The 26395-nt window shown below is 29.7% G+C and overlaps 2 protein-coding genes across 4 annotated transcripts in view; one reads left to right on the top strand and one right to left on the bottom strand.

Annotated features, from left to right (window-relative positions):
• The window catches only part of LOC130664628 (SUN domain-containing ossification factor), a 38337-nt gene extending 31065 nt beyond the window's left edge, over positions 1-7272 (bottom strand). For both annotated transcript variants that reach the window (XR_008989434.1, XM_057464627.1), the window contains exons 1-3: positions 6780-7272; positions 6407-6605; positions 4003-4118 (exon numbers count right to left, since the gene is read on the bottom strand). Coding sequence is in view for 1 of the 2 variants with exons in the window: in XM_057464627.1 (XP_057320610.1) it covers positions 4003-4118; positions 6407-6605; positions 6780-6832 (368 nt within the window). In the remaining variant the exon portion in view is untranslated. The remainder of the gene's footprint in view (positions 1-4002; positions 4119-6406; positions 6606-6779) is intronic.
• A 509-nt stretch (positions 7273-7781) lies between these two features.
• The window catches only part of LOC130665201 (zinc finger protein 2-like), a 135347-nt gene continuing 116733 nt past the window's right edge, over positions 7782-26395 (top strand). Inside the window, exon 1 of one of the 2 annotated variants that reach the window (XM_057465507.1) lies at positions 7782-8163. The gene's annotated coding sequence lies outside the window, so the exon portion shown is untranslated. The remainder of the gene's footprint in view (positions 8164-26395) is intronic. The other variant, XM_057465506.1, reaches the window with a different exon arrangement.

Raw genomic sequence — 26395 nt, 5'->3', positions numbered from 1 at the left:
AAATCACGTAAAATAGAGTTAATAAATAATTTATATCAAATTTTTACTGCACGGAAAGAAATTTTTCGCGGATACCACTATGCTGTATGGTCGATTCCACCATACTGTATGGTAGCAAGGATTTTTTCATTCGTTTAAAAATTGTATGTATAGATGATTTGACCATACGGGAATAGTAACATTCATAATAATCATTAATTATAAGAGTCTATGCCAGTATGGGCGTCAGGCCCATACTACTTGGTGGTATCTACAATGCTTCTGGCAGATAACCCTATTCAATATCGTAAAATTACGTATGCTTATATTGCAGTAGTACCAAAGTTTATTGAAGTCAAAGCATAGGTTATGTTTGGTTATAGTTTTAAATATATTATCTATAAATAGTATAAGATTAAACCCAATATATATAAGTAGAGAAATATATAAGAACATAATATTAATGATAAATCTATGTTATTATTAATATTAATTATTTTCAGTATAAATTATGTGATTTTTTTTATTCCCGATTGAAATCAATTCATACCAATTAAAAATTCTCGATAGGATTCAGTGAAAATTTAAATATGATAAAAATGTTCTGAAATAAATTGATTGCTTTAAATAATAAAAATATACCTTTTAGAAAAATTAATTTTTAAATTATGAGGCATTATTTCTTGTAAAATTTAAAAGACAAATAAGGAAATAAACTATTATTTTAATTTCTTTTTCAAATTTATTTGTTTATGATTTCTTTTTTTAATTTGATTAATGTACAGTATTATTGACATTAATAAAGATTATATAAAACAATTAGCAACTACATTTACGCAGTATTGATGGTAATCCGATAGTGTATTAACTATACTCCACAAAGATCTATTGTGACGCAGCCTAGTGGCATTGCCGTTTCTTTAATGTAGTATGGGACTCAAGCCCATACTGATATTGTCTATCCCGCTGTACAGACATGTAAACTACGCAAAGATTTTTGTACTATACATTATAGTAGATAACGCCATACTTATGGTACTGGCTGCAATACTATAATAAGAGTATGGCGATAAGCACCATACATTTCTTTCCGTGTGGATCTAATTGACATATGCAAACTGTTTTCAACTATTATTCAACTGTAAAAAGACTATACAAAAACTATCTATAAGCGGTTATAAATAGTATATTACACACCTAGGGCAGTAAAGTAAGAAATGTCTCAGATCACATGTAATTGTTGGCGGAGGCGAAGCCGAGGTCAACAATTACATGTGATCTGAGGCTTTCTTATTTACTGCCCAAGGAGTGTAATATACTATAATGACAATATAGTCAGTTCTAAAACGGCCAAGTTCAGCCAAACTAAAAAGAAATAAAATATATGTTATGTTATAGCTTATTACCCTGAATGTGTAGATATTGCTGAGTCAAGAGAGATCTGATTGTTGAAGATACTGTATAAACTTTGATAATTAACATGAGTTTTCATTTCTCCAATCCCTAATAGTGAAAGAGCCAGTGGACGGCAGACAACACATTTTTTTTAGGAAAGCGTAAAATTTCCTCGGTTAATCTGTTGTACCTACCGACCATGAGATGAGGGCTATCTAAGCGTTCGCGGTAGGTTCAGCGTCTCTCAGGTGTAATTAACTAATCACTGAATTAATGGGAAATAACGAATAAAATTATTTGGGGGCTACCGGGGTTCGACCTAAGATCCTTCTGGTTACTAGGCCGGGACGCTATCCACTGTGCTAAATCTGATGTTCAGGTAATCGTGATTTTTTTGCTTGATAATTATTTAAATAAAAATTAATTCAGAAATATTAGATCGTAAAGATGAGGTGAAGTGTAGTTTTGTTTAATGAACTTAAAATTGTCTGATGAGTAATGACATATATTTATTAATTTGTAATTTTATGATTTGATATAAATGAATAAATTAAGAGTAAGATCAAGTAGCACTACTGTATTGTTTATTGAACTTTAACATTTATGTTAACTCAAGTTTTATACATGGCAATAACTAATTAAATGAAAAATTTAATTTTTTAGAAAATTTCAACTCTTGATATTAATCGTACACTCGGTGGATCGTTATGCCCTGGTCTTCTCTATATACATATATATAGATACATGTAAAGTTGCTAATTTTAATATTAAATAAAAATTTAACCTAGGCTGAGGCATTGGCCAATGGTCAGCTGCCAACGCTCGGCTTGACAACAATTAAACTATCGGGCCCAGCCTCGGCTGATCTTTGGGCCAATGGTCAGCGGCCAAGGCTCGATTTAATAAAAATCAAACCATAGGGCCTAGGCTCGGACCAGGTCTGGCTCCATGGTCACCCCTAAGGCTTGGGGATAACAAAATCAAACCATAGGGCCTAAGCTTGGACCAGGTCTGACCCCATGGTCATTTCCAAGGCTTGGGAAATTACAACTGGCCCAAGGCTCGGCCAATTGATACCATTGGCGATTCCTTCATGGGTATATTTTCATAGTGAGAAGTATAGTTGCACACTGACTTCAAGAAAAAGATAATATTTTCTCTGAAAACGATCAATCAATTTTCAATAATTTATAATAATCTGAATAACTAAATAACATACCAAATTGATCGTTAGTTGTACTTTTAAAATATTAAATTTATCGTTGGATTTTTTTTTTTTCAAAATATGGAGAGTTATGTATCATTTGTTTTTAATACAATAAAAAAAAAAATCAACAGCTAGCTGTTGATTCCTAGGAATACCCACACCCGCAGTAATGTCCATACTTACTCTTATTACATTCAAGCCATTGAGTATGAGAAAGAGGAGGGGTCACATATTACCGTAAGCTCGAGCGAATGAATAATTAGAATTTTATTTATTCAAAGTAATCAAAAACCTTTTTTTTTTTAATCATAGAATTTAAATCATAGAATAATTATTTAATTGATTAATTTTTAAAAATTAGAATTATTTTCACAATTTTCCAAATTATATCATGAGTTTATTATTATATTTCATCAATTACTCTCATGATAATGAATATTTTTTGCCACGGAAATTATTTTATCAACTGAAGTTACCTAACAATTATTCTTATGCATTTAGATTTCTGTGTTGTCACTTTGAATAGCTTTACTTTTGTAATTTCGTATTTTACAGAATATTTTTTTGTCATCTCGGTCATTGATAGACTCATTATGATTAATGCCTAGCAGCTTGAAAGCCTGTTTCGGGTAGCTCAACTCGAAGAGTACTCGGAAAAAAAAATTCAGGTGGCCACTAGCCCTGGATCTATTGTTAAGATAATTATTTCTCTCAATTGACTGCTTTAGGATGGCTTAAGGGGTAGTTCCGGAGATCGAGGGTGGCTGGCAATTTTTAGCTGCCATAGTACTATTTTTATGTGAATTATTCTAGAAATTTAGCCACCCCCCGTTGCTTGAGAAACGTTCCGATCTTCAGGTACATGCAGCTTGGACACAGATGATAGTAGTTAAGCATTAATGACGAATGTAATTATGAAATTCATATATTAAAACTTACTTTAGTTAATCGTATAAATTTTAAATGGTACTTATTAAAGTTAATGGTTAATTTTACTTGCTATTATTTTTTTTATTAAATAGCCGAATTTGATAATATTATTTCAAGTAAATTTCTTCTATTTATAAAATTGAAAAATTACTTTTAACTACCTCTCGGAGAGATGTCGTATACTACTTGAATGAAAATAGTATTATTATTGGTAATGAAAATCCACGTAAAGATAATTTATAAATTTCAATTCACTGTTTTAATAATATCATGAGTAATTAACGTGTGTACTTTTAGATCTCCCCAGTTCTTTTCATATTTTTTTGATATCGATAGTATAAAATTTGATCATGATGCATAGGAAATAGTGATTGAATTACATTAATTTAGTAGTCAATAAATAAATATTTATCTATTGAAATTATCAAATTTTTAGGACCACTTAGAGCTATGAAAAAATTGTATAATAGAAGAAAAAAAAAGTAACTCACCCTTGAGATAGATTTGGTTGTTGAGTTAAACTTTCTTTGAGTGAATCTAAATTGTTCGTCCTGCTAGTCTCTTCACTTGGAAAAGGATAATGAGTTTCATCGGGGCCATTACTTTCCTATAGAAAATAAAAAGTTTAAAATCAATACAAGGAGCAATGGTAAATTACTCTTGATACAATTTATTGCAGGCGTAAGATTTAAACCATCGAATAAAAAACTAATAGCGTATCTCAGAGTCATAACTCCAGAAAATTCTATTAATTGTCACAATGGAGAGAGCAATGCTCAAATTTTTCAAAAATGATAATTCATCTTTGAATTTATTTATCATGTCAGTACAACAAATAATGTCCAATTCGTATAATTAAAGCTATTCTCAGACAGTGCCCCCTAATTAAAAAATTTTCAATGACTTTTAACCGTCATAACCGTACTAAAATTTTATTAATTAATTAAAAAGAAATTGAAAAAAAAGACAACGTAGTAGCAATTTCGTCGAGATATAGAATCGAAAAAAAATTACTTACAGTTGGGGGCATTGTCAGAGAATGCCCTTAAAACTGGACCGCACCTGACGAAATCTCGAATTTAAGATTTCTAATTATTTATTAAATCATTACCATTACAGCGATTTTTCTAGCTTTCGACAAAAAGCAGGAGACAAACTTCCTCGAAAGATTTTCATCACTCGAGTCCCATAAATATTCAAAACGTAATTAGAAATCTTAAATTAGAGATTCCATTGGGTACGGCCGAGCCGTAAGAGTGATACAGAGAATAGTTACTTTTTTGCACGACTCATAATGCGAAGCATTAGGGAGTGCTTTACGATCGAAAATTTTTTTTGTAAAAAAACTTCAATTTTGTATGGTTAGCAATTATATTAGTTTAGAAAAAAATTATAAATTTGCCATGATCCTGAAGATAGCAGACAATTAACAACTTTCGGATTTTTTTTTCAACAATTTAATTTAAAAAAAAAAAAAAAAAAAATATGTGATGTAGAAAATTGAAAAATCTATAAGGCAAAAGCCCCTATACCCGCTCAATATCATTAGTCGCTCACTTTTACTGTTTAATACTTTTTTTTATAATTTTAAGAAAAAAAAATTTCAACTAAAACAATTATTATTGATAAATAATTATTTGTGAATCTAAATATTGTAATGAATGTGAAACTGATCTTTTAAAATATTCGAATAACTAGAAAACAGATACCTTGTTCTCTTGTTTTATAAAAACGCAACTAGAGTCAGTCAGTCATAATTTGACAATCTAACAGCGTACATCTTATATTCAATAAACTATATCTCTCTTGCCTTTCTTTTACTGCTGTTAATTGTGGTGTTATTATTTCTAATTTAAGTGTGTTATCATCGTAGTATAAGAGATATTAACTTTAAGTTACCAGTCACTACAATATATTAAAATATGATGTATCAAATTATTTCATAATAGAATATAAATTTAAATTAAGTGACTGTTTTCAAAATCGCGCTCAGCCGGGCATTTTTTACTTTAACGTTCATTCGTTAGATTAAATTCAGGTTACGTCAAATTTTTTAAGAATTGTTATAAATTTATCTTATTAAATATATTTCTAAAATTCATAAAATTTAATATTATTTTCCAAATCAATAAACTTATCATAGTTTAATTGATGTTGTCTTTGAACGACTGTAGGGCCATGTGTTGATCGAGTAATGGTTCATCACAACTTTTAGTGAGCGACTATGGGTGCACTCAAGGATCTTATTTAAAAAATTAATAATAATTAATTATCAACATTATTCTTGAAACTAAAATTTTATTCTAATACTTAAAACTACAAAAAATTACTATAAAAAAAAAATATGGTTTGTAATTTTATTTAATCATTTATATTGAGTGATTTAATCTCACTCCAATAAAAAGTGAGCGGGTATAGGGGCTTTTACCTTATTTTTATTTTTATAAATTTATCGTTTGTGAAACAATTAAAAAATTATTAGACATCGGCTAACTTCAGTATCATAATATGCCAACAATAAAAAAATTTAGATAAGTAGATTTTCAACAGATACTGAAAGCTATTATTTATTTAAATCTGACACAATAAATAAGTCTAATTATTATTCAAATACGATTATAAAGATATCGATGATCTCAAAACTAAGCAACATTTAATGATACTGAAGTTAGCCGACGTTTAATAATTTTCAGATTTTTTTTTTAAACAATAAATCATAAAAAAAAAATATTTGAAAAAATTCCACCTGCAGTTTTTTAAATGTTCTATATGTGCATGTTTTTAGTTTTTGTTTTTTTTGTAATTGATTTGTTGATAAAAAATTTCGAAAATTACTAATTGTCTGTTAACTTCAGGATCATAACATTTAAATGATTTGTAAATAAAAATTCATACCATAAAATCCTGTCGTTTTTCATCAGTGTTTTCTCGAACAGGCAATTCAATTTTTGAAAATAAAAAAGATTCTAATGTTTCTCGTTTACTTTGGCCAGTGTCACTTGAAGTTATATTATTTATTACCTCATCACTATTACCATCATCAGGAATCGGATTAGAAATTTCTTGAGCCGCAATGTTACAAAATAAGAAACCACTGAAATGATTTTAAATAATGTATTAATAAATCAATAAAAAACTTTATAATCTGATTAATGAACCAATCAATATAACCTCCAAATCGAGTTTCAGAGTTTAAATGACTATCAAACTATTTGAAATTACTTATTTAAAAAAATAATTAATTAATAAAGTGAATAATTATATTTACTTGTTTATTAAAAATATGATAAAAATAATCCAATTACTATGATGTAGCCTCATCTTCTCGAGCAAAAAGTCATGTTAAAAATATATAACCTAATGTTTATACTATGTATATGTATATATAGTCATTTATTTTGTTTGAATTTATTTTAAAATAAATAAATTTTTAAATAAAAATAAAAAATAACAATTGAAAAAGGCGGTGAGAAAAATACATTTAAACCACTCAATGTAAAAATCAACCGAATCACTCACTACACATGAAATAACTGACGTGGTGCTGTGTGGTACTCCGATGAAAAAACTTCCGGTCAATTCTATGAAATAGTTTCATAGTAGAATTTTAAAAATTTATAAACTTTTATTTATATTTATGATAAATTATTTAACTTATTTACTTTTTGTAATGTTTTATTAAATTACGGCGTATACTGTATTATCTCCTTATAGAAACATTTCTTACTTTATTTATATATGTATATTATGTATACATATATATACATCTGAATAAATTTTGATAGGTATAGAATAGTCAGCTGATCGAAAAAAAGTGGAACCGTGTTATCTCTAAAGTAATGCATTAAGATTCTATTTAAAAGTTCTAATAACCTGAATAGATATATATTACAAATATAAGAATAAAATAATTTTATAGAATTTTATGAATGGGAATAATTTCAATAAAAATCAGTTTTTTAAATTAGAAAATCTGAGACATTTAGTATATAACAGATTAGTTTTATATTTTTCAATGATATATAATATTGATATAATTTTATTGTTTAATTATTTCGAGGTTGAAACAATAGTGATTATAAATACTTTATAACAATGAGATAACTAATAAAATTTTAGTGACGGCCTTGAAATCGCTAGTAATCAAAAACTGTTTTAAAAAATTTGAAAATAATTTTAAAATATGTTTCTTATAGTAATTCTGCTTTACCATCAAGCAACCTATGATTTATCATATCACATAACGTTTATGTTAACGCTTGTTATTTTGTAGATGGAGCTACTTGGTCCTTGTTACGAAGCCGGTAAAGAACATAAATTCAGAAGTCTGTTCAGCCAATTGGTGGTGAAACGTTCCTCATCCTCTTTCTCACACTCAGAGATATAACGGAACTATATTTGTTGATTTGTTGCAATTTGCAATCGTAGAGTAAAAGAGAATTCAAAAACAATTATTCTTGGAGACCAATTAAAATTTTTATGATATAAAATTTTTAGCCTTCTGTTAAGGTTCTAGAAAACGTTAAAAACTATCCACTTAGAATTCAAAATCTTTATCGTCCAATTGAGTTGAACCAAAATCGTTTGCTGTTAATCCTTAGCAGAAGAAAATTGAAAATTATTTACACAATTTCAAAAAAAAAAAAGATCAGGTAATTTTTAAATAAATTCAGATTTTATCGAGTAAGAATATCTATTTTATTTAAATTTTTAAATCCTTAAACTAAAAAATATACTAAATGGAAAATTTTTAATATACCGCATAATGTCTTGTAACAAAAAAATACGATAGTTGTGAAGGTTATTTATTATCTCTTTGTAGATACTATGGAGGGTAGACGTACCTCTACCCTCCATAGTAGATACTTAATTTCATGTTATTTTGTTCGAATATTTTATATCCTAATGGTCAAATCTGATTCGAAATTCATTTAAATCTGTTCTAATTAAACAGTTTGAATGTGCGAAAAAAAACTGATTCTAAATCCTCATTAAACTATCATCAAACTGCTTATAAATTATTTTTCAAAATAAAAATATTGAGAATGAACCACAATTAAATTCAACTAACTGAACCAATAAAAACCAGCTTTGAACTAGGTAAATTTTTTGTTTACAAACATAAATCAGATCAATCAGATCCAAACGAAGTTTTTACCCGAATAACACGTGTTTGAGCAAGATTCTGGAGTCAGTACTTTGAGCAAGACCCCCTAGCTGCTGGTGTCTTTTTCTACGTAAGTGTTTTTCGCAAGATCGTATATCGAAAAACCTATGTCAAGATTCGTGTATGTTTTGCTTATGGTATTGTACGCAAGAATATTAAAGATATCTTGAACTCCACGCAATAATGAAAAAGTGTCTGACGCATTTCTTGCACTAGTAAATTACAGTAGATACTTACGCATTGCTTACTGAAGATTTGCTCAAGGTCAATTTTGAGTCTTAAGCAAGCCATGCGCAACTATATTCGACTATAGTTTTCCTCCAAAATTGAGTTATAATCTGGCACGAATTTCTTGTGTAAGGCTTGTACTAGGCTTGCAATTTAAATTTGGTCACAAGTATTTGCAGCAAGACACATACGTAGAAAAAGACACTAGCACCTATCGAACTTGAGAGTAGACTTGCTCAAGAATTGAAAAAAATTGTTATATGGAATAATCAGGGCTCACTTTCACAAAAATATGTAATGTCGATTTCATTCTGCAATTTCGAAAAAAAAAAAAATGTTTCAATCGGCTCTTGTTAGCTCAAGTCCGTTAAACAATAATAAAACATCTGCGTTATACACAGATATTTGTAGTTTGTACCTTCGAGATTGATGAAGGAAGTCCTTTGATTTCGAAAGATATATCAACAATTTCGTATTATATGTGTATTAGGGTGATTAAAAAAACAAACAAATTTTTTTTTTCTTCCAAACAGGTTCAAAAGTTTCGTTTAGATAAAAAAAGACGCCTGTGAAACTTAGAGCTCTTAATATTAATATTAACATTGTCTGCATTACACTTTTCTATTTCCCATAAGAATAACATGGAAAAAATTTTTTTTACGTTTTCTGATTTTTATAAGTAGCTAACGATGCGTCATAGAAATAATTGGCAGGCATATTTTTGTAGGAAATTGAATGCTCTACAAAAAAAGATTCTTATCATTTTTTAAGGAATCTATTTGTTCAAAAGTTATTTGAGGTTGAAGTCGAATTTATATTGAATTTTGAGATTTTCTTACTTTTCCGGCGAAACTAATAGACCTATTACAAAATATCATTGGACCTTTTTTGTAGACAATTTTATTCCCTAGAAGTTATTTTCAATGAAGTTTTTTCGAATTCCGCATTGTTTTCTAGTTATTTTTATTTCAATGTCAAGCTCTTAGAATCGATCAGAAGACTATTTTTTTCATGAGCATGTTATTCAAATGTGATTAACTAGAAAACAATGCGGAATTCGAAAAAACTTCATTGAAAATAACTTCTAGGGAATAAAATTGTCTACAAAAAAGGTCCAATGATATTTTGTAATAGGTCTAATAGTTTCGTCGGAAAAGTAAGAAAATCTCAAAATTTAATATGAATTCGACTTCAACCTCAAATAACTTTTGAAGAAATAGATTCCTCAAAAAATGATAAGAATCTTTTTTTGTAGAGCATTCAATTCCCTACAAAAACATGCCTGCCAATTATTCCTATGACGCATCGTTAGCTACTTATAAAAATCAGAAGACGTAAAAAAAATTTTTTCCATGTTATTCTTATGGGAAATAGAAAAGTGCAATGCAGACAATGTTAATATTAATATTAAGAGCTCTAAGTTTCACAGGCGTCTTTTTTTATCTAAACGAAACTTTTGAATCTGTTTGGAAGAAAAAAAAAAATTTGTTTGTTTTTTGAATCACCCTAATGTGTATCCTAGAATTTTTACCATATCGTATACTTTTTAAAAATAATTAACCACATAAATAATATTTATCGAATTGTTCGCTCAAAAAAATATAACATCTTTTTTTAACCCGTCAGGACTCCCGTTATGAGCATTTTGCTCACAGGACACTATTCAACTTATAGGATGTCGCTGTCGCGCAAGCGAGACACTAAAAATCACGGGAGCGCTGACGGGTTAAAAATATATTTTAAAAAAATAATATAGGGGAAGGGGGGGACAAAAGGGGGTAGGGTAGGCAAAACTGGGTACCCCCAAAATTTTATAAAAAAAAATTTTATATTTTAAATGGTTTTTAAACATTCCAAAATCACTTCTGTAAATATAATTAAGCGTTACTTTGAATTTTTTTTTGGTAAACTTTTTCAATAATCAATTGGCAGTTGAAAAATATTAATGACGTTTGTTTTATGATAAAAACTATTAAAAATTTTTTTTCTCCTTTTGTCTCCAATAAACATGTAAAATATAATTTTTCTTCATGTAAATTACTTACAAAAAAATTCAACTTGATCAAATTCGTTTAAAATCCAGAAATTTTTTTTTTTTACCTTTTTTAGGGGGTACCCCACTTTGCCCGCAGAAATGAAAAATTTTTTTTTTCAACAGTAACTGAAAATTTCTTCTATTTACTTTGAATATCTTAAAAAAAAAAGATTTAGCGTATTTGAGTCCTCGAAGACTTGGTATTTCCTTAAGCACCCCCTTTTGCCCCTCCCTCCCCTAAAACAATAAATAAATTCTATTGATTTATTATTATTTAATAATTCTAAATTGAAGATTAATCATTTTTAATCAAAAATAAAATAAAATTCGAAAAAAATAGTTCAGAGTAACAGTTAAGTATTAGATTTTAATTCTCTCGTTTGATCTATAATATCTTACAAGTAAAAAGTGGTAATGAAAAGTTATTGGCATACACTAAGAAAAAAAAAGCTAGCCAGAAAAATGTTCTTAACTCAAAAATTTACTTTAGTGATAATCATAAAAAAAATATATGTTTGTCCCTCATAAGTCTTTCTTTCCTGAGTGTATTATTATTAGATTCATTAATCAAATTCACAATGACTACTGACCGGCTGATCTATAAAAAAAAAAAAGGAAAGATTATGGTACTTATATTTTTTTAGTGTCCATAATATTATTTTTTAATGGTTTTGAACGATTTTTGAAATAAAGAATATAAATAAATAATAATTATGACGTGCCACGTGCCGTCAATCTTTCTTTTCGGTGAATGGACTTGCAATAAGATTTAACTTCAAATCAAGTTACCAAAATCGTTCGTATATCGAGTTACCGTATATGGACAAATGACCACTGAGACTGGCTGAGTGTACATTTATGTTGAATATTTGGGTCAACGATTATAACGAAGTATCCAATTTTATTGACACCTGCCATCAAATTCTCGATTTCCCTTATGCATAAAAAAATTACTAGTTAATATTTGAGATAATAATTTTTGATAAACTAATATTTGGAAAGATTACAGTGTGAACATAAAAATAATCGTACAACTTTAATTTGAGTTGTCATTAAGAAAATGATGTAATCATGCAAAACATAAGATTAAAAATAATGCTATAAAGGAATTCAAAATAGTTTTTAATTTTCTTCGGGGAAAATTCAAAATTTTTCAAATGTGGAAAGTAATTGATTTCAGTTCGACTTTTAAAATTGCTTTACTTAACGGATATATTTGCATTAAAATTTTAAAAAATGACTTCTAACTGATTTTTTAAAGATCCTCGATCATAAGATGGGTATAATGATTATTGCGTTAGAAGTGAATTTTTCATACTTGTTAAAAATTCGACTTAGTAGTCGACGAGTTATGTAAATAATGAAATACAAATTATTCCAAACATTGATCTTCACTAAATTTCCTTAGGTATCAGTAATCAATAAATTAAATTAAATTGAGTTTTGAATCAAATCATCCCGCTCAAATATGAAAATATATTCGAAAAAAAAGTAAATAACAGTAATTTTTCGAATTTATTGTTGACGATATTTTTCAAATTTATTGACTGATTATAATATAAGCTATGCAGAGATCAAGAGAGGTTGTATTAAACAAGATCGGGTATAATTTTTGAAACGTTTCGTACATTACATTGTGAGTAAATTACATTCAGCAAAAATAAGGTAAATTATTATTTATAAATTTTTCGTCCTCGATATCTGTTGAATTAATCAATTTTGATTTAGCCATTGTACTGACATATATATTTTGTTATTTTTTTATGGGTGTAATGACTTTTTTAGTATTTTAAAAGCATAGTATTTAAAATAACAAAAATTAAACAACCGGCTGAACTTGCAGACTGGTTCTAGAACATCATTATCTTCGGTCTTGAATTCATTATCAAACATATTTTTGATCTTTCAAAGTTCAAAAATAATATCAACGTTATTGCATTTTCGAGGTCTCTAAGCACGTACGTTAATTTTTTAAGTGTGTGTGTGCGTGTGTGTGGGGGGGGGGTTGCACTTTTGAAAAATCGATTTTTCTTTTCGTTGTCTTTTCTTATAATTAAACATTTCAAGAATATAATCCCAAAATTTCAAGTCAATCAGAGCTTTCTTGCCCCAACCTCCTCTAAGTTGAAAAAAAAAAAACAATTTTTTTTTTTTACTTTTTTAGCTTCTAAAACTTAAAACACGTTTTTCTTGAAACCACTTTTTCAAAGTCCGTGTTCACTGCCATTTGAAAACTACATAACCGATTTATTTCAAACTTGGTACACACTTTTCACATATAAAATACTTACCCCTAACGGTTAGTTTGAGATTTTTTTTTACATTGAGGGGGTTTTCCAAAATGGCAGAATTCTTTATGAAAAATAGCACTTCATTTTACATGACCACCAAAAATTTTGAAATGAAAAAAAAATTATCAAAGACCGTTGGGGGGGGGGGGGGGGGGGGGGGAGTGAATTTGATGATACTTTGACTAAATTTTAAAGGTACTTGATTTCAGATAATTTCTAGCTGAGATACAGTGATCACTGCAAATCGTGTTTTTTTAGAGGAATAGCTTTGTCACCGGCTTGTTTCCGGATATTTTCACGTACAAATTTCACGGAATGTTCTCGAAATAACACTTTAGAATGTACAAAAGGTTTAACTAAATTCACTCTATCTATATAGATGACAAAAGTTCGCAAAAAGAGTTTTTTTTTTTCACACTGAAAGCCCTAACTCCCCTTTAAGCATAATAACATAATAAAAGATTTTCGTGGTATGGTCTCTCATGAACTATTGATTCGATTGGATTTATCAACTTCTCGTCAATAAAGTTGAAAATTTTTGAAACAAGAAATTTCTTTTATTTTAGTTGGATATTCAACGTTTGAGTTCTATTCAGAGCTTAAGAAAATATTAGTGAATATTACGTTTGGAAAATTAGAAGAATTTTAAAAATTATTATAAAAATGATAATGATAGACATCAGTTTATGATTTGAAAGGTATAAGATCAAACGAACTTAATATTCTAAAGTTGAAAATGATGCACCTTACGCAGCTGCTAAGGTCATTATTGTTAGAAATAGGAAAATCATCTTTTTGTCGTTCTCTCTATTGAACCGCCCATAAGGTTTACAATTTATTGTTTTTCTCTTTCCAGTGCACCTGCTTTTTTAAAGATTCTGAGATTTTGTTTGTCTTTTTTCAATAACTAGTCTATAATTAGAGGCACGTGGTTAATACAAAGTTTGTGTTGTTGATTATTTATTGCTTCCACATTATAATAATTTTCATTATCACCTTTATCTGGTTGTGCAAAGGTTGTGACTTCGTTTTTCAATTGATACGGATTCTCAAATTTACGTTGACTGATACATTTGTGAGACAATGAGCGGAGTAACCCATAAAATCAGTCAGACAAATAAATGATATCATTCTCTCTTTTGGACTTCTCACTAAAAAAATTAAAACTTTAAAAAAAAAAAATCTGAAAACCGCCTGACCCTGCGGGCCAGCTCCAAAACTTCCCGCTGTTTTTGAGCTCAGGGAGCTCGGAAACATAACTTGTAAAATTTTGAGCTTTTCGAGATCGAAAATTTGTTTTGCCGGTAAAACATACCTTCACTGAAAAATTATAATTTTTGTCCTACGAAATATTTAAAACGAATGAACAGATTTGAACGTTCTTAGTGGCAATTGAAAGGGCTCAACAAGACTTAAAATTGATTACATTTTGAGATGAATCGGGCAAGTGGTTTATTAGTTATACGCAAAAAACCAGAAACACAAAAAATTTTTAATTTTTATTCTTCTTATAACTCGTAAACTACATGACCGACAACGGAAGACATCAGCTAATTACCAAGGTGGCATAAGACTAAAAAAACTCAATTACGTAAATGAAAAAATAAGCACATTCAAAATTGATGAAACAAATGGCATACTACAAAATGAGGATTATTAATATTTTGATGATGCTCCTCGATAATATTTAGTTGGATTTATGAAAAAAATTAATAAAGACGATAGTATTGTATATTTACATTCTATTAAAATCTAGTCACAAGTATCTGCAGCAAGACACATAGGTAGGAAACGCCTTAATAAAAGATAATAATTATAATTCACATGAGTAAATTGTGCATTTATAAAAAACAATTTTAACCCACGCGGTCCCACCGTGTAACCACCGTGATTTCTTGGTAAACCCACCGTGGTCCCACCGTAATTACACGGTGTACCTATCATGGATCCTGTAGGCAAATTATATAAAAATTATATCTAAGTTTTTTGACGGAAAGATAAATATGTAAGACTGTATACAAAATAATAATTTTTAATCTCAGGAATTTGGACGACAATTTTAGATAAAGAGGATAACTGGATAAAAAGGAATCTAGGGGAAATGATATTCATCAAATGCAATAACACTATAAATAATAGATCAGATACTGAAAATCTAAGTAACTTATACATAGATTTAATTAGACAAATTAAATAATAAAAGATAATAGTAATATTGAAAATTAAATTAAGAATTTGAACTAATATAGTTATATTTGATACTAATAAAGGGCAGTGGTGTCGTGCAATAATTCTTATGTGCATTGAGGGTAATACACTGTAACTACACAACATAACTAGTTCATATTTAACTCCAACTTTGATTGCCACAAATTTACATAATAATATATTAATTAATTGGATTATTGTTTTGATGAGTTCTATCAAGTTTTGTTATTGTAACTTATGTGATATTTGGACATAAAGAATTTATATTAAGGTAACTTTATTATTGAATATAATTTTAGGTCAATATAATGCCATTATTTGTTTTTTAATTTTTTAATTGTATAATTGTTTATTTAGTTTTGCTGATGAAGTCGAAATATAATTGACGAAACGTTCAAATAATTAATGATTTAATTCTTTTATTTAACCTCGTCCAAACTCCTGAGATTAAGAATTATTATTCAATATATATCATGGACACGATTCAACAACAACATACAAAATAATATAATTTTATATATTTACATGAGATTCAACTATCCCTGGCGGTTTAGAATTACGGTGGAAACTCGGTGGGTTTGTTCCATTTTACCGCCGAGATTACAAGGTGTTGCCACCGTGGTTCCACGGTGTACCCAGAAAATCGGTTACACAGTGGGATCACGGTGCTTACATCGTGTTATCACGGTGGATACGACGTGGAACCGCGGTGGCGAAATGGCACAAAACCACCGTGGATCCACGATGTTTACACTTCCACGGTATTTCCACCGTGATTCAAATCCGCCAGGGAATGATTATAGCAAAAATAGTTACCTTTTTGTTGTTAGACGTAATGTAAAAGGTAATTTCTGGACTTTGTAATAGTGTAAATTAAATTTTAATTTTACTACTTCACAACTTTGGATATGCGTCATTCATAATTGATTCGCGGAGAGCTCCCGTATATAGGATGCTCATGCGTTGTTACACAGTTCAGTACCCTTGAGATTTGTCGTGCCAATGTATTTGTTTCGGCTGTAAATGCACGTGCGTGTAGGACTGCTGATACTTTTGGAAGGTTGCCTAAATCAAAGAAACGGATGTTTACTTTCTTCCATCACAAGCTTTCAAATTAAGTGGACATACTGCCATTAACCAACCAAGTTTATCAACCATCTTCTTTATCTTGATGATACTGTTTTTTGGCAAATAAAGTTTATAAAATCATTAAAACATGTCTTTTCCATGAAGAAATAGTTTCATTCATGTAAATTTTCATCTCAAAAGTAAAAAAACCGAGTGTATTTCTAACAACGGTCTGTCGGACCGGCATTACTCATAGCGTGCAATTTTTGGTTCTGTAACAAATTGCCCGCGGACAAAATAACCTCGACAAAATAATCTAGAACAAAATAACCCCGTAACAAAATAACCTGAAAAAAATAACTTTGTTCTAAAATAACCCAAACAACAATAACCTGAAAAAATTCACATAAATCTATAACGATAAAATTCGCACCCAAATTTTTAGGGTTACCGTTTAAAGGTTAATTAATTAACAATATTAAGAAGTAAATTGGTCCGTAAATCTTAAGGATTCGGAGTTGGATCAAAAACTGCTTGATTCGTTAGCTTTTAAGAGATTAACGGTAGAAAGTCATGGAAAAACTAAAATATTTCTAAATGGGAAATCGCAAATCGTGATGCGGCAATTTTTAATATTTGTATTAAAAAGTCATATACTAGAGGATAGTTTTTTTCGGCATTTGCAACAACATTTCCCATACAAAGTTATATTCAAGAATACTTCAAAAGAAAGCACCGATTTTTTGGCCCACCCTAATATATAAATATATATAAATATAAATATATATATATATATATATATATATATATATATATATATATATATATATATATATATATATATATATATATATATATATATATGTATATTCCAAGGTGAATTCACTCCCAAAGTCATAAGCCGCTGATAATTTGAAGCTCCTCACTTTCAAATCGACTTATAACTGCAACATCGTTGTATTTAATGCATTTTAACGGCGGGAGATCGATTCGCGCTACTTCATCGGCCTCGGTAACTTATTCGGTTCTCGCATCGTCAATCATGATTAAGATCGAACGACTTTTGCATTGCAACTGTACGTGAAATGTAGACAGAGAAACTAAAAGACCCGAGAATAAAAAATTGAACGCATGCGCAAACGCAGGTGCATCGTTAAGAAGCTGGAAAAAAATTAAATAAACATTAAAGTTACGCGTACGACATGAGTGAAATTTTGTTGTATTACTTTTTCGTTCATTTCTCATTTGATTTTTTATTTTTTCGAAAGTATGAAAACGTGATCGGATTACGATTAAATTAAGATTAATATATATGTATATTAGGATGGTCAGTTTGGAACGACTATTTTTTTTTTACTCCCACTTGAAAATATTGTTGTAGACATTGGAAAGAAATTCCCTGAAAGTTTCAGCACTTAATTTTAATTTCAAGTACTTTACATTTGATTTTGAAGTTTTCCCATTTAAAACACGTGGGAAAGTTAGGATTTTTTTTTCTATTCTCTATAGCTCAGCCGAATTTCAAGTTATTAGGTCGCCATTGGCAGAATTTTTCAGGTAATTCAACACTCTTCATAAGTCTCCTTAGTAATTTTACTCGGACTTTAATTGTTATTTCTGTATTGGTTCTGAAAATAATTTTTTTGATGATAATTTGGGTTTTTAGTTGATATTAACTAAAGAACGAATTTTACAGTAAAAATGCGGATAACGATTTTTTAGGAAATTTGATTCTCTATAAAAAAGGTCCTCTTAGTTGAGTGGCTCAAGTTCTTCGTTCACGTGATACAGGGATTTTAATAATTTTGTAAATAAAATATTGTTTTTTTAAATTCCTTTTAATTTCAATTTTGCATCAGTAAATAATTTTTTTTCCATTAATTTAACCCATTCATAAAAATCAGAAGGGTTAAAATTGATGAGGTCAATTCGATTGAGAGATATCGTTGGAAAAAAAATGGTTAGAAACGGTTTTTTTCGAAAACAACAGCATACACAAGTATTTTCGAGCTCGAAGAGCTCGAAAATGTATTCACAACAATGTTTTCGAGCTCAAGGAACTCGAAAATAGCGGGAAGTTTTAAGACTGGCCCGTAGGGTCAACCGATAGACTGATTTTTTTGTTCTATTTTATATTTTTTTATTTTGAATTATTTATTTCCGGCTTTTACCGTTTGCTCTCGTAGTACAAGGTTCAATTCGGGTTTCTGATTTCACCCCTTCCTTCTCCCTTCTTCCATTATCTGTTTTCTCATCGTTGTGCATCTAATTGATTGCATCCTTGCCTGTATTATGAATAGCCGACCTATTGCGAACGTGGTCCAGTCCCTGGCACTTAGAGCGCTCGGCCACCGCATGCGTATGTATAGCTGACACATACCTTTTACAAATTGACGAAGTATAATATACAGTTTCTCATAGTCAGTCTTCATTGATTTCAGTGGAAATATCTAATATTTACTTTAATAATAAATATCCGTGAAAATTTATTTATTCCCGTTTATATCATTAAATTTGACTGTTGACTAATATTAAAATTTAAAAACAACTCCTGGTAAAATTTCTTAGTTAAAGGACTTTACAAAATAACGTTCTAACTAAATTTATTATTTTGTATCCTTTATATTTTCATTGTTTGAGACTTTAATTTCTTATTTTACAAACGACAGATATTTATGTTTTGGCTGTTGATCTTTGAAGTTTAATTTTTTTAGCATTTACTTTGTCTTTTTTATAGTTTTGAATGCTAATTTTGTCTAAATAAACTGTATGTTTTAGCATTTGATTTATAATTATTATTTATTGAATATTGAAATCACGATATTACTATTTAAATTAATATTAATTGCTAAAAATATTATAATTATTAGACATTAAACTTTATTTATTACAGTTCTTTTTTTTTCCGTGTGGATAATATAATTAGTAGATATCACGTTATCAAAGTGTGTAATTTTGCAATGTCAATTTACCAACTTATAATCCTTATCAAACTTATAGTTCAATAGACACCGAACAATATTAGGCTTTATCTCAGATGTGTAGGTGAAATCATCAGTGAGGCACTTCCAACACATCCTGCCTCATACCTAATACTAAACTTACCAAAAAATTACAAATGGGTTGGACCTATAACGCTAACGTCCATCTTACGGTTTTAAATTAATTATGAAGTATTTTAATTTTTATTCTATTTATTATGAGTTGGTAAGTTAACATTTACACGAACTTAAACTAACGGCATCTTTGTGTACACGCACTTTTCACTATTAATGTGCCACATCACCATACAAACGCATTTTAAACCGTTTAGGATAATAGTCCCAACTAGAAATTTTAGTTCGTTTTTTATTAGCTCCGGATTAGGCATGCCGAATTCCGAGTTCGCGTCAAATGAGGCAACCGCATAAGGCTCGCATCACAAAAATAACGCACGTCCGAAACCCTGCATAATTAGGAAAGCCGAGTTCGGCACAAATTCAGATACCGGTCGCCCTGAAAAATCGTAATCTATCTGTCAAAAATGATTATACATAGAAATTGGCAATATATGGTCATGTATTACTAATAATATAATTTTGTTTAACTAAATTAAAAAAAAAAAAAATTTTTTTTATTGTTTAAAATTATTTTTGCAGAGCAGTATATCAACAGATGTTCTAATTTAGTGTTACTTTAATTTCCAATCGAATTAGAAATTTTTAATTCAAGGAAAAACGCGAAACTTATCAACGACCACTGGAGTGGGATTCGAACCCGGGACCCTACACACGAAAGACCGACGCTTTAACTATACTACGCCACTATACCGATTGTGGCTCCTAAGTTTAGTTATGCTATTAAAATATTATTCGGTACCAGTCAGGAATTCCAAAGGTATACCTAACTTAAGCAATGACGAAGACTTTCCTAATAATAGCCAAATTTGGCATACCTAACTTTAGCAAACCTTCGGTCTTCCCAATCCGATTTTAGTCAGGAATTCCAAAGATTCACTGAACTTTTACGCCCTGCCGAAAACTCCTAATGACAACCAAGTTTGGAAAAGTTTTAGTATATCGAGTTTCGGTTTTCCTCGTAAGAACGGGACAAGGTTCAAATTAGGCTTGCTGTATTTCGGAAAGTATTTTTGCATGCCGCACTGGAATTCTAGTCGGGCGCTGATTTGGCATACCAGACTTCGGCAAGCCTTTGGTCATCACTATTAAATATCAGTCAGGAATTTCAAAAGTATTCCTAACTAACGCCATCCCACACCTTTCTCCAATAACAACTAAGTTTTTAACTTCCCGCTAAGAAAATTGAAAATTAAAAAAAAAATGGGGTTATTGGTTTCGGTCCGATTTTCGAAAATCGAATTTCTAACAGATTTTGACGTTTTGAGGTTCTAGGAAGCTATTCTGACTAATTTCAAGATGATGTTCGAGTGTATGTATGTGTATGTACGTCCGTATGTATGTAAATATTCTGTAAATTTTGAACGATCCGACTAGAAATCATCCCCAAGCATACATTAGGACCCCATTGGGTATTGATGGGGCAAGCTCGATAGGGTTATCCCTATTGGGGTATGATTGGGAACATGCCGGGTAAGCCCAACAATAAGATAAAAATTGCCAATGGGTTTATTCGATTGGGATAGGATTGGGAACATGTTGGGAAAACCCAATGCTAAAATTAATGATTCGATAATGGGTTTGCTTGATTGGGATATTTTTGGGAACTTGTTGGAATGACCCAACGTCAAAATTAATAACTTGCTGTTAGTCGTACCCAATTAGGAAATAATTAGGAACATGTTGGGAACACTAAACATGAAATTATTAAAAAAAAAAATTTTTACTTTTAGAAATTGAAAATAATTTTTAAATGCAAAATATTTACGTTTTATTATGTATTTTAACATAAAAAAGAAAAAAAAATCTGTCTATCGGTTGACCCTGCGGGGCGAGCCCCAAAACTTCCCGCTGTTTTCGAGCTCTTTGAGCTCTTCGAGCTCGAAAATACTTCTGTATCCCATTGTTTTCGAAAAAAACCGTTTTTTAGCATTTCTTTCTCCCACGATATCTCACGAACGAATTGATCGATTCCGATAGTTGAGGCGAAAATCGACGTGTTTTATTGAGTTCTAGAGCTGATCAAATTTTAAAATTGTTTGGCTGAGTCGTTTCGAAGATATTCGCAAAAAACCGTTTTTTGGCATTTCTTTCTCCCACGATATCTCACGAACAAATTGACCGATTTTGATGCTAGAGGCGGCAATCGACGTGTTTTATTGAGTTTTAGAGCTGATCAAATTTTGAAATTGTTTGGTTGAGTCGTTTCAAAGATATTCGCAAAAAACCATTTTTTATCATTTCTTTCTCCCACGATAACTCTCGAACGAATTATCCGATTGAGATGGCTAGGGTGGCAATCGACGCGTTTTATTAAGTTCTAGAGCTGATTAGATTTTGAAGTCGATCGTTCAAGTCGTTTCTGAGAAATCAATAAAAAATTAAAAAAAAAAAAAATTTTTTTTTCCGTAATTCGCCAATATTTTCGAGTCTACTTAATCAAATGATTTGAAATTTTCAGTAAAGTTGATGGCCAACAAGCTCTTTCGATTGCTACCTTAACCATCCAAATCGGTTCATTAGTTAAAAAGTTATAGACCGGTCACATACACACACACACACACACACACACACACACACACACACACACACACACACACACACACACAGCTTCCTAGGACCTCAAAACGTCGACATCTGATGAAATTTCGATTTTTGCAAATCGGGGTGAAAACAATAAATTCCCAATGTTTCGAAAATCGTTGTTTTTTTTAGCGGGAAGTTAAAAACTAAAGAATAGCAAAAAATATTTTTGATCTCTTGCAGATTATAAATTTAATTATAAACTTAATAAAAATTAAAACTTTAAGGGAAAATAATCCATATATGAAATATCTACTACTTTCATATCCTCATATATTCTTATATGTAGAGATACAAATCGAATAGTTGTGTATGTTAACACCAGTGATGTATACAGTAAAAAATATTGCGTTAAAATCAACACAATCTGTATGTTAGAAACGGTCCACACAATATTTGTGTTATTTTTCAACACACAATTCGAGTTATATGAGAAGTAACTTCAAAATTTTTTAAATGTTAATGGTGACACAAAAAAAATGTTAACTTATACATTTTAATTTTGCACCATGAATTATTTTTAGGTTATCAAAAGTGTCAACAATTATTATTTAACATTGAACTATTTTGTGATAGTAACTGATTCTAAATTTAGCAGACAGTTAAAAATTTTTGAATTTTTTTATCAACAAATCAATTACGAAAAAAAAAAAATCAAAAATGAAAATGTGCGCACGTAGAAAAGTACAAAAGCCACAGATGCAATTTTTAAAATATTTTTTTTTTTTTTAACTATACGAATCATGAACTTTGTCAACTTTATTTTTTTATGTCTAATTGAAAATAAATAAAATCAATGTCACTAAAATAATAACTAACCAAGCAAAACTGATGCTTAATGGCACTTCCCGCGTGAATAGAAGAAAGACATTTTTTTAACACTATTCAACTGTCGCTTTAACACTTTTTTTGTGTTGATTTTAAAGTAACACTTAATAAATGTTGATAATATTGATTTTTGTACTAGGTAACAGTTTTAAAATGTTGAAGAGTAGATCGATTAAAAATTTTAAAGTAACACAGAGAATTGTGTTGATTTGACACAAAATAATCAACACAAAAAATTTAACACGGACCGTTTTTAACACAGATACAAAATATTTTTTACTGTGTACGTAGTGACGAAATCTTGTGACTCTAATACAAACGTAAACAAGTTCAGACAGGTCCGCGCTCAAAACAAATAATTAGTGGACAAATACCCATACACATGTGACTCTTGCATTGGAAAACGTTTAAATAACTCAGCAAGACGTAAGTTTTTTAATTCTTTACAGTTACAATACCATGCAATTTAATTGAAAAAATAATAATAAAAAAGTGCTAATGCAGGACAATATAATTGATAAAAATAATAATAAAGTGCTAGTGTAGTGAATATAGGTTATCAAAATTGTCTCGTGCAAAGTGAGAATTTGTGAAATAATTAATTTTTTTTTGTTAGTTAACACTAACATAAATTGGAATTGGCAATCATCTTTGTATTTATTTCAGAAAAAGTCATAAGCATAAGATGAGTTTTTTTGGACGACAGTTAAAAAAAAAATATTGACATCGTTCCAAGCTCTTGGTTGTCATAGGAAAAAATAACAGATAGTATTACGAAGAGCTTGTGATTGGGATAGCCATGGTCCTCTTCGAAAATTGAATAAACGAAAAAAAAATTGTACTGGAATAAGAGGATTTAAATAAAACATTTATTTAAGCAATTTTGTTGGGATTTTAGTAAGATATTATTGGGTTGGCCTAAAGTTTCTGTAGGGTGTACTCAATTGAAACCCTCTAGCGTATGCCTTATTGGGAAACAGTTGGGTATACCCAATTGGGACCCAATAGGGATTACCCGATTGGGATCATCTTGGGCTATGCGTTACATCCCAACTTGGGGTTCCCATTAGGTCTTACAACTTTTTTTTCTAGTCGGGGGATATATCGATTTGGCTTTTTGAAGTCGCGTTTGAAGCGGCTCATGAATTCTAACAATTGGTGAGAAATCAAGTACAATCAGTACTGTAAATCCGTTTTTGTCCGTACTAGTCATTATCCAGGCCAATATCAATTTCGAAGATATTTTAAAAATAAATCCGTTGAAGGAAAATTTCACTTCGTTTTGCAAGCTTTTTTTAAAGCACCTGTCTTATAGATTTAAATTATTTTATAAAGACTTAAGGCGACCTATTTCTACTTCTTCTCTCATTTATAAATCTGTTATAAATATATATGTAGAGGTGTATTAAATGTGGAATGATTTAAAGGAGAAGAGTCAAAAAGTAGCACAACATTGAGGTGCTATAGTGTGTAGTGAATACGGTATGTATGGGGAAGGGAGTGACGGAGCGCACGTGGTGAAGGGAGGAGCAGGAGGCACGCGCTTGTCTCTTCGTGAGAGTGGCGCGTGCCGGCGCGTGCCCCATCCATTTCATGTGTATCCCTCTGTCCATTGGCGTAATTAAAGTTTTGTTGTTTACCTCAAAATTCGTTTATACCTAAGGAATATGAAAAAGTTTATAATTGCTAACAAGCATTTAATGGTTTTTATGATGTACAATTATTAATTGAAAATAAAAGACTTTATCACAAAAAAACACGTTCTTTTCTTTTTTTTTTATTCGTATATTTTAATAAGATGATCAATTTATGTTTAGATAAGTTAAAAATTTATGATGCACAGTAACCGGAAAAATAATATTGATAGATGAATCAAACGGCATTGATAATAAGAATTGATTAAAACTTTGTTCTTGCTACAAAAAATAACTGCGGACGCCAATGAAAGAAGAGTCTGCGAGTCAGGCAGCAGGTAAATGGTTTTAAAAGCAAAAGGGGGAGTCTCCGTAAACGCGTTCCGGTTAATGCTTCGTTCATACCAGCATCAGGTTTCTTTTTGGTAGGATCGTAAAGTTAAATAATAATTAACGTAAAAAATATTGCAATTACTTATCTCTTTTATTATATTTATTTAATTTAATTTTTTTATTAATAACTAATAATAAAATAAGTGGTTGACGATAAATTAAATTGACTCCTAAATTGACTATCTATTTTATGAAAATTTGACTGGTAGATTATACGTAATTCATGATTTCTCAATAATATGTTTTATTTATTTATTTTTTTTTCTTTTAAGAATATTATTAAAAAATTCTTTTTTTAATTTATTTCCTTTCAATTTTTAAAGAATAATCCTTCTACAGTCTAATATTTATTTTTACTGTATTATATGGGCAATAGTATGTACGATGGTCTTGCCGATATATATATATATATTTTTTTTAATGTATGGTTTAGACAATGTAGCTTGTAGGGCATACTGCTACCCTATCGAAGAGTGTCATCTGGCAAGCAGAGAGGATAGGGACACATGGGTGCTCACTGTGTTTTTTATTCTGTTCGAAAACTTAGAAGGATAACGGTCAGAATCTTTGGTACTTGGCTTCATATAAACTTCGATTATCATTATTTTGATTAAGTATATTAGTTCAATAATATTGAAAAGTATTAATGATTTTACACTTCGAATTTAGAGAAATTCTAGGCCACAAAAAACATATAAATTCAATAAATCTTACATTTGATATTAAAAATATCATCACTTTATCTTTTTTTAAAATCAATTTCCTTCCTTAAAATTAACTATGCAAGATGAAAAACATCTTCATCGATTTGGAACCTTTTCTCGTCTTCAGTTAAAATAATTAAATCGGCAGGATGATTGAATTTTTTTTTTATTAAAAAAGGGAAAAAATATTATTACTACGCTATAACAATTGTTATTAGGATATAAATGAAATCAGTCGAAAAAAAAGTCACCTATTGAAATAATCTAACGCTACCCGCATGGAAAAATATACATGTGAAAATTATATGCAACGTATATGTGAAATATATAACATACATGTGCGCAAAAAAATATGTTAACTAAATTTTCAGATAAATGTATGCATAGATAAAAACATAGATGCTTACATAAAATTAGTTATATATGAAACATGTATTATAAATAAATTCCACATAAATAGAGACATATATATGGACATAAATCTCGACATTCATGTGGACATATATGCAAACATATATTCTTCTTTTAAGTATTTTGATCTTAGTTGAAGAAAATTCATTCTTGAATCAAACACTATTATATTTTAAACGAAGTTATTTCATTCTTTAACTAAAAACGCGATACTCTGG

The sequence above is a fragment of the Microplitis mediator genome, chromosome 3 (genome assembly GCF_029852145.1).
Source record: "Microplitis mediator isolate UGA2020A chromosome 3, iyMicMedi2.1, whole genome shotgun sequence".
Lineage (NCBI taxonomy): Eukaryota > Metazoa > Arthropoda > Insecta > Hymenoptera > Braconidae > Microplitis > Microplitis mediator.
This window is presented reverse-complemented; position numbering and strand designations above follow the sequence as displayed.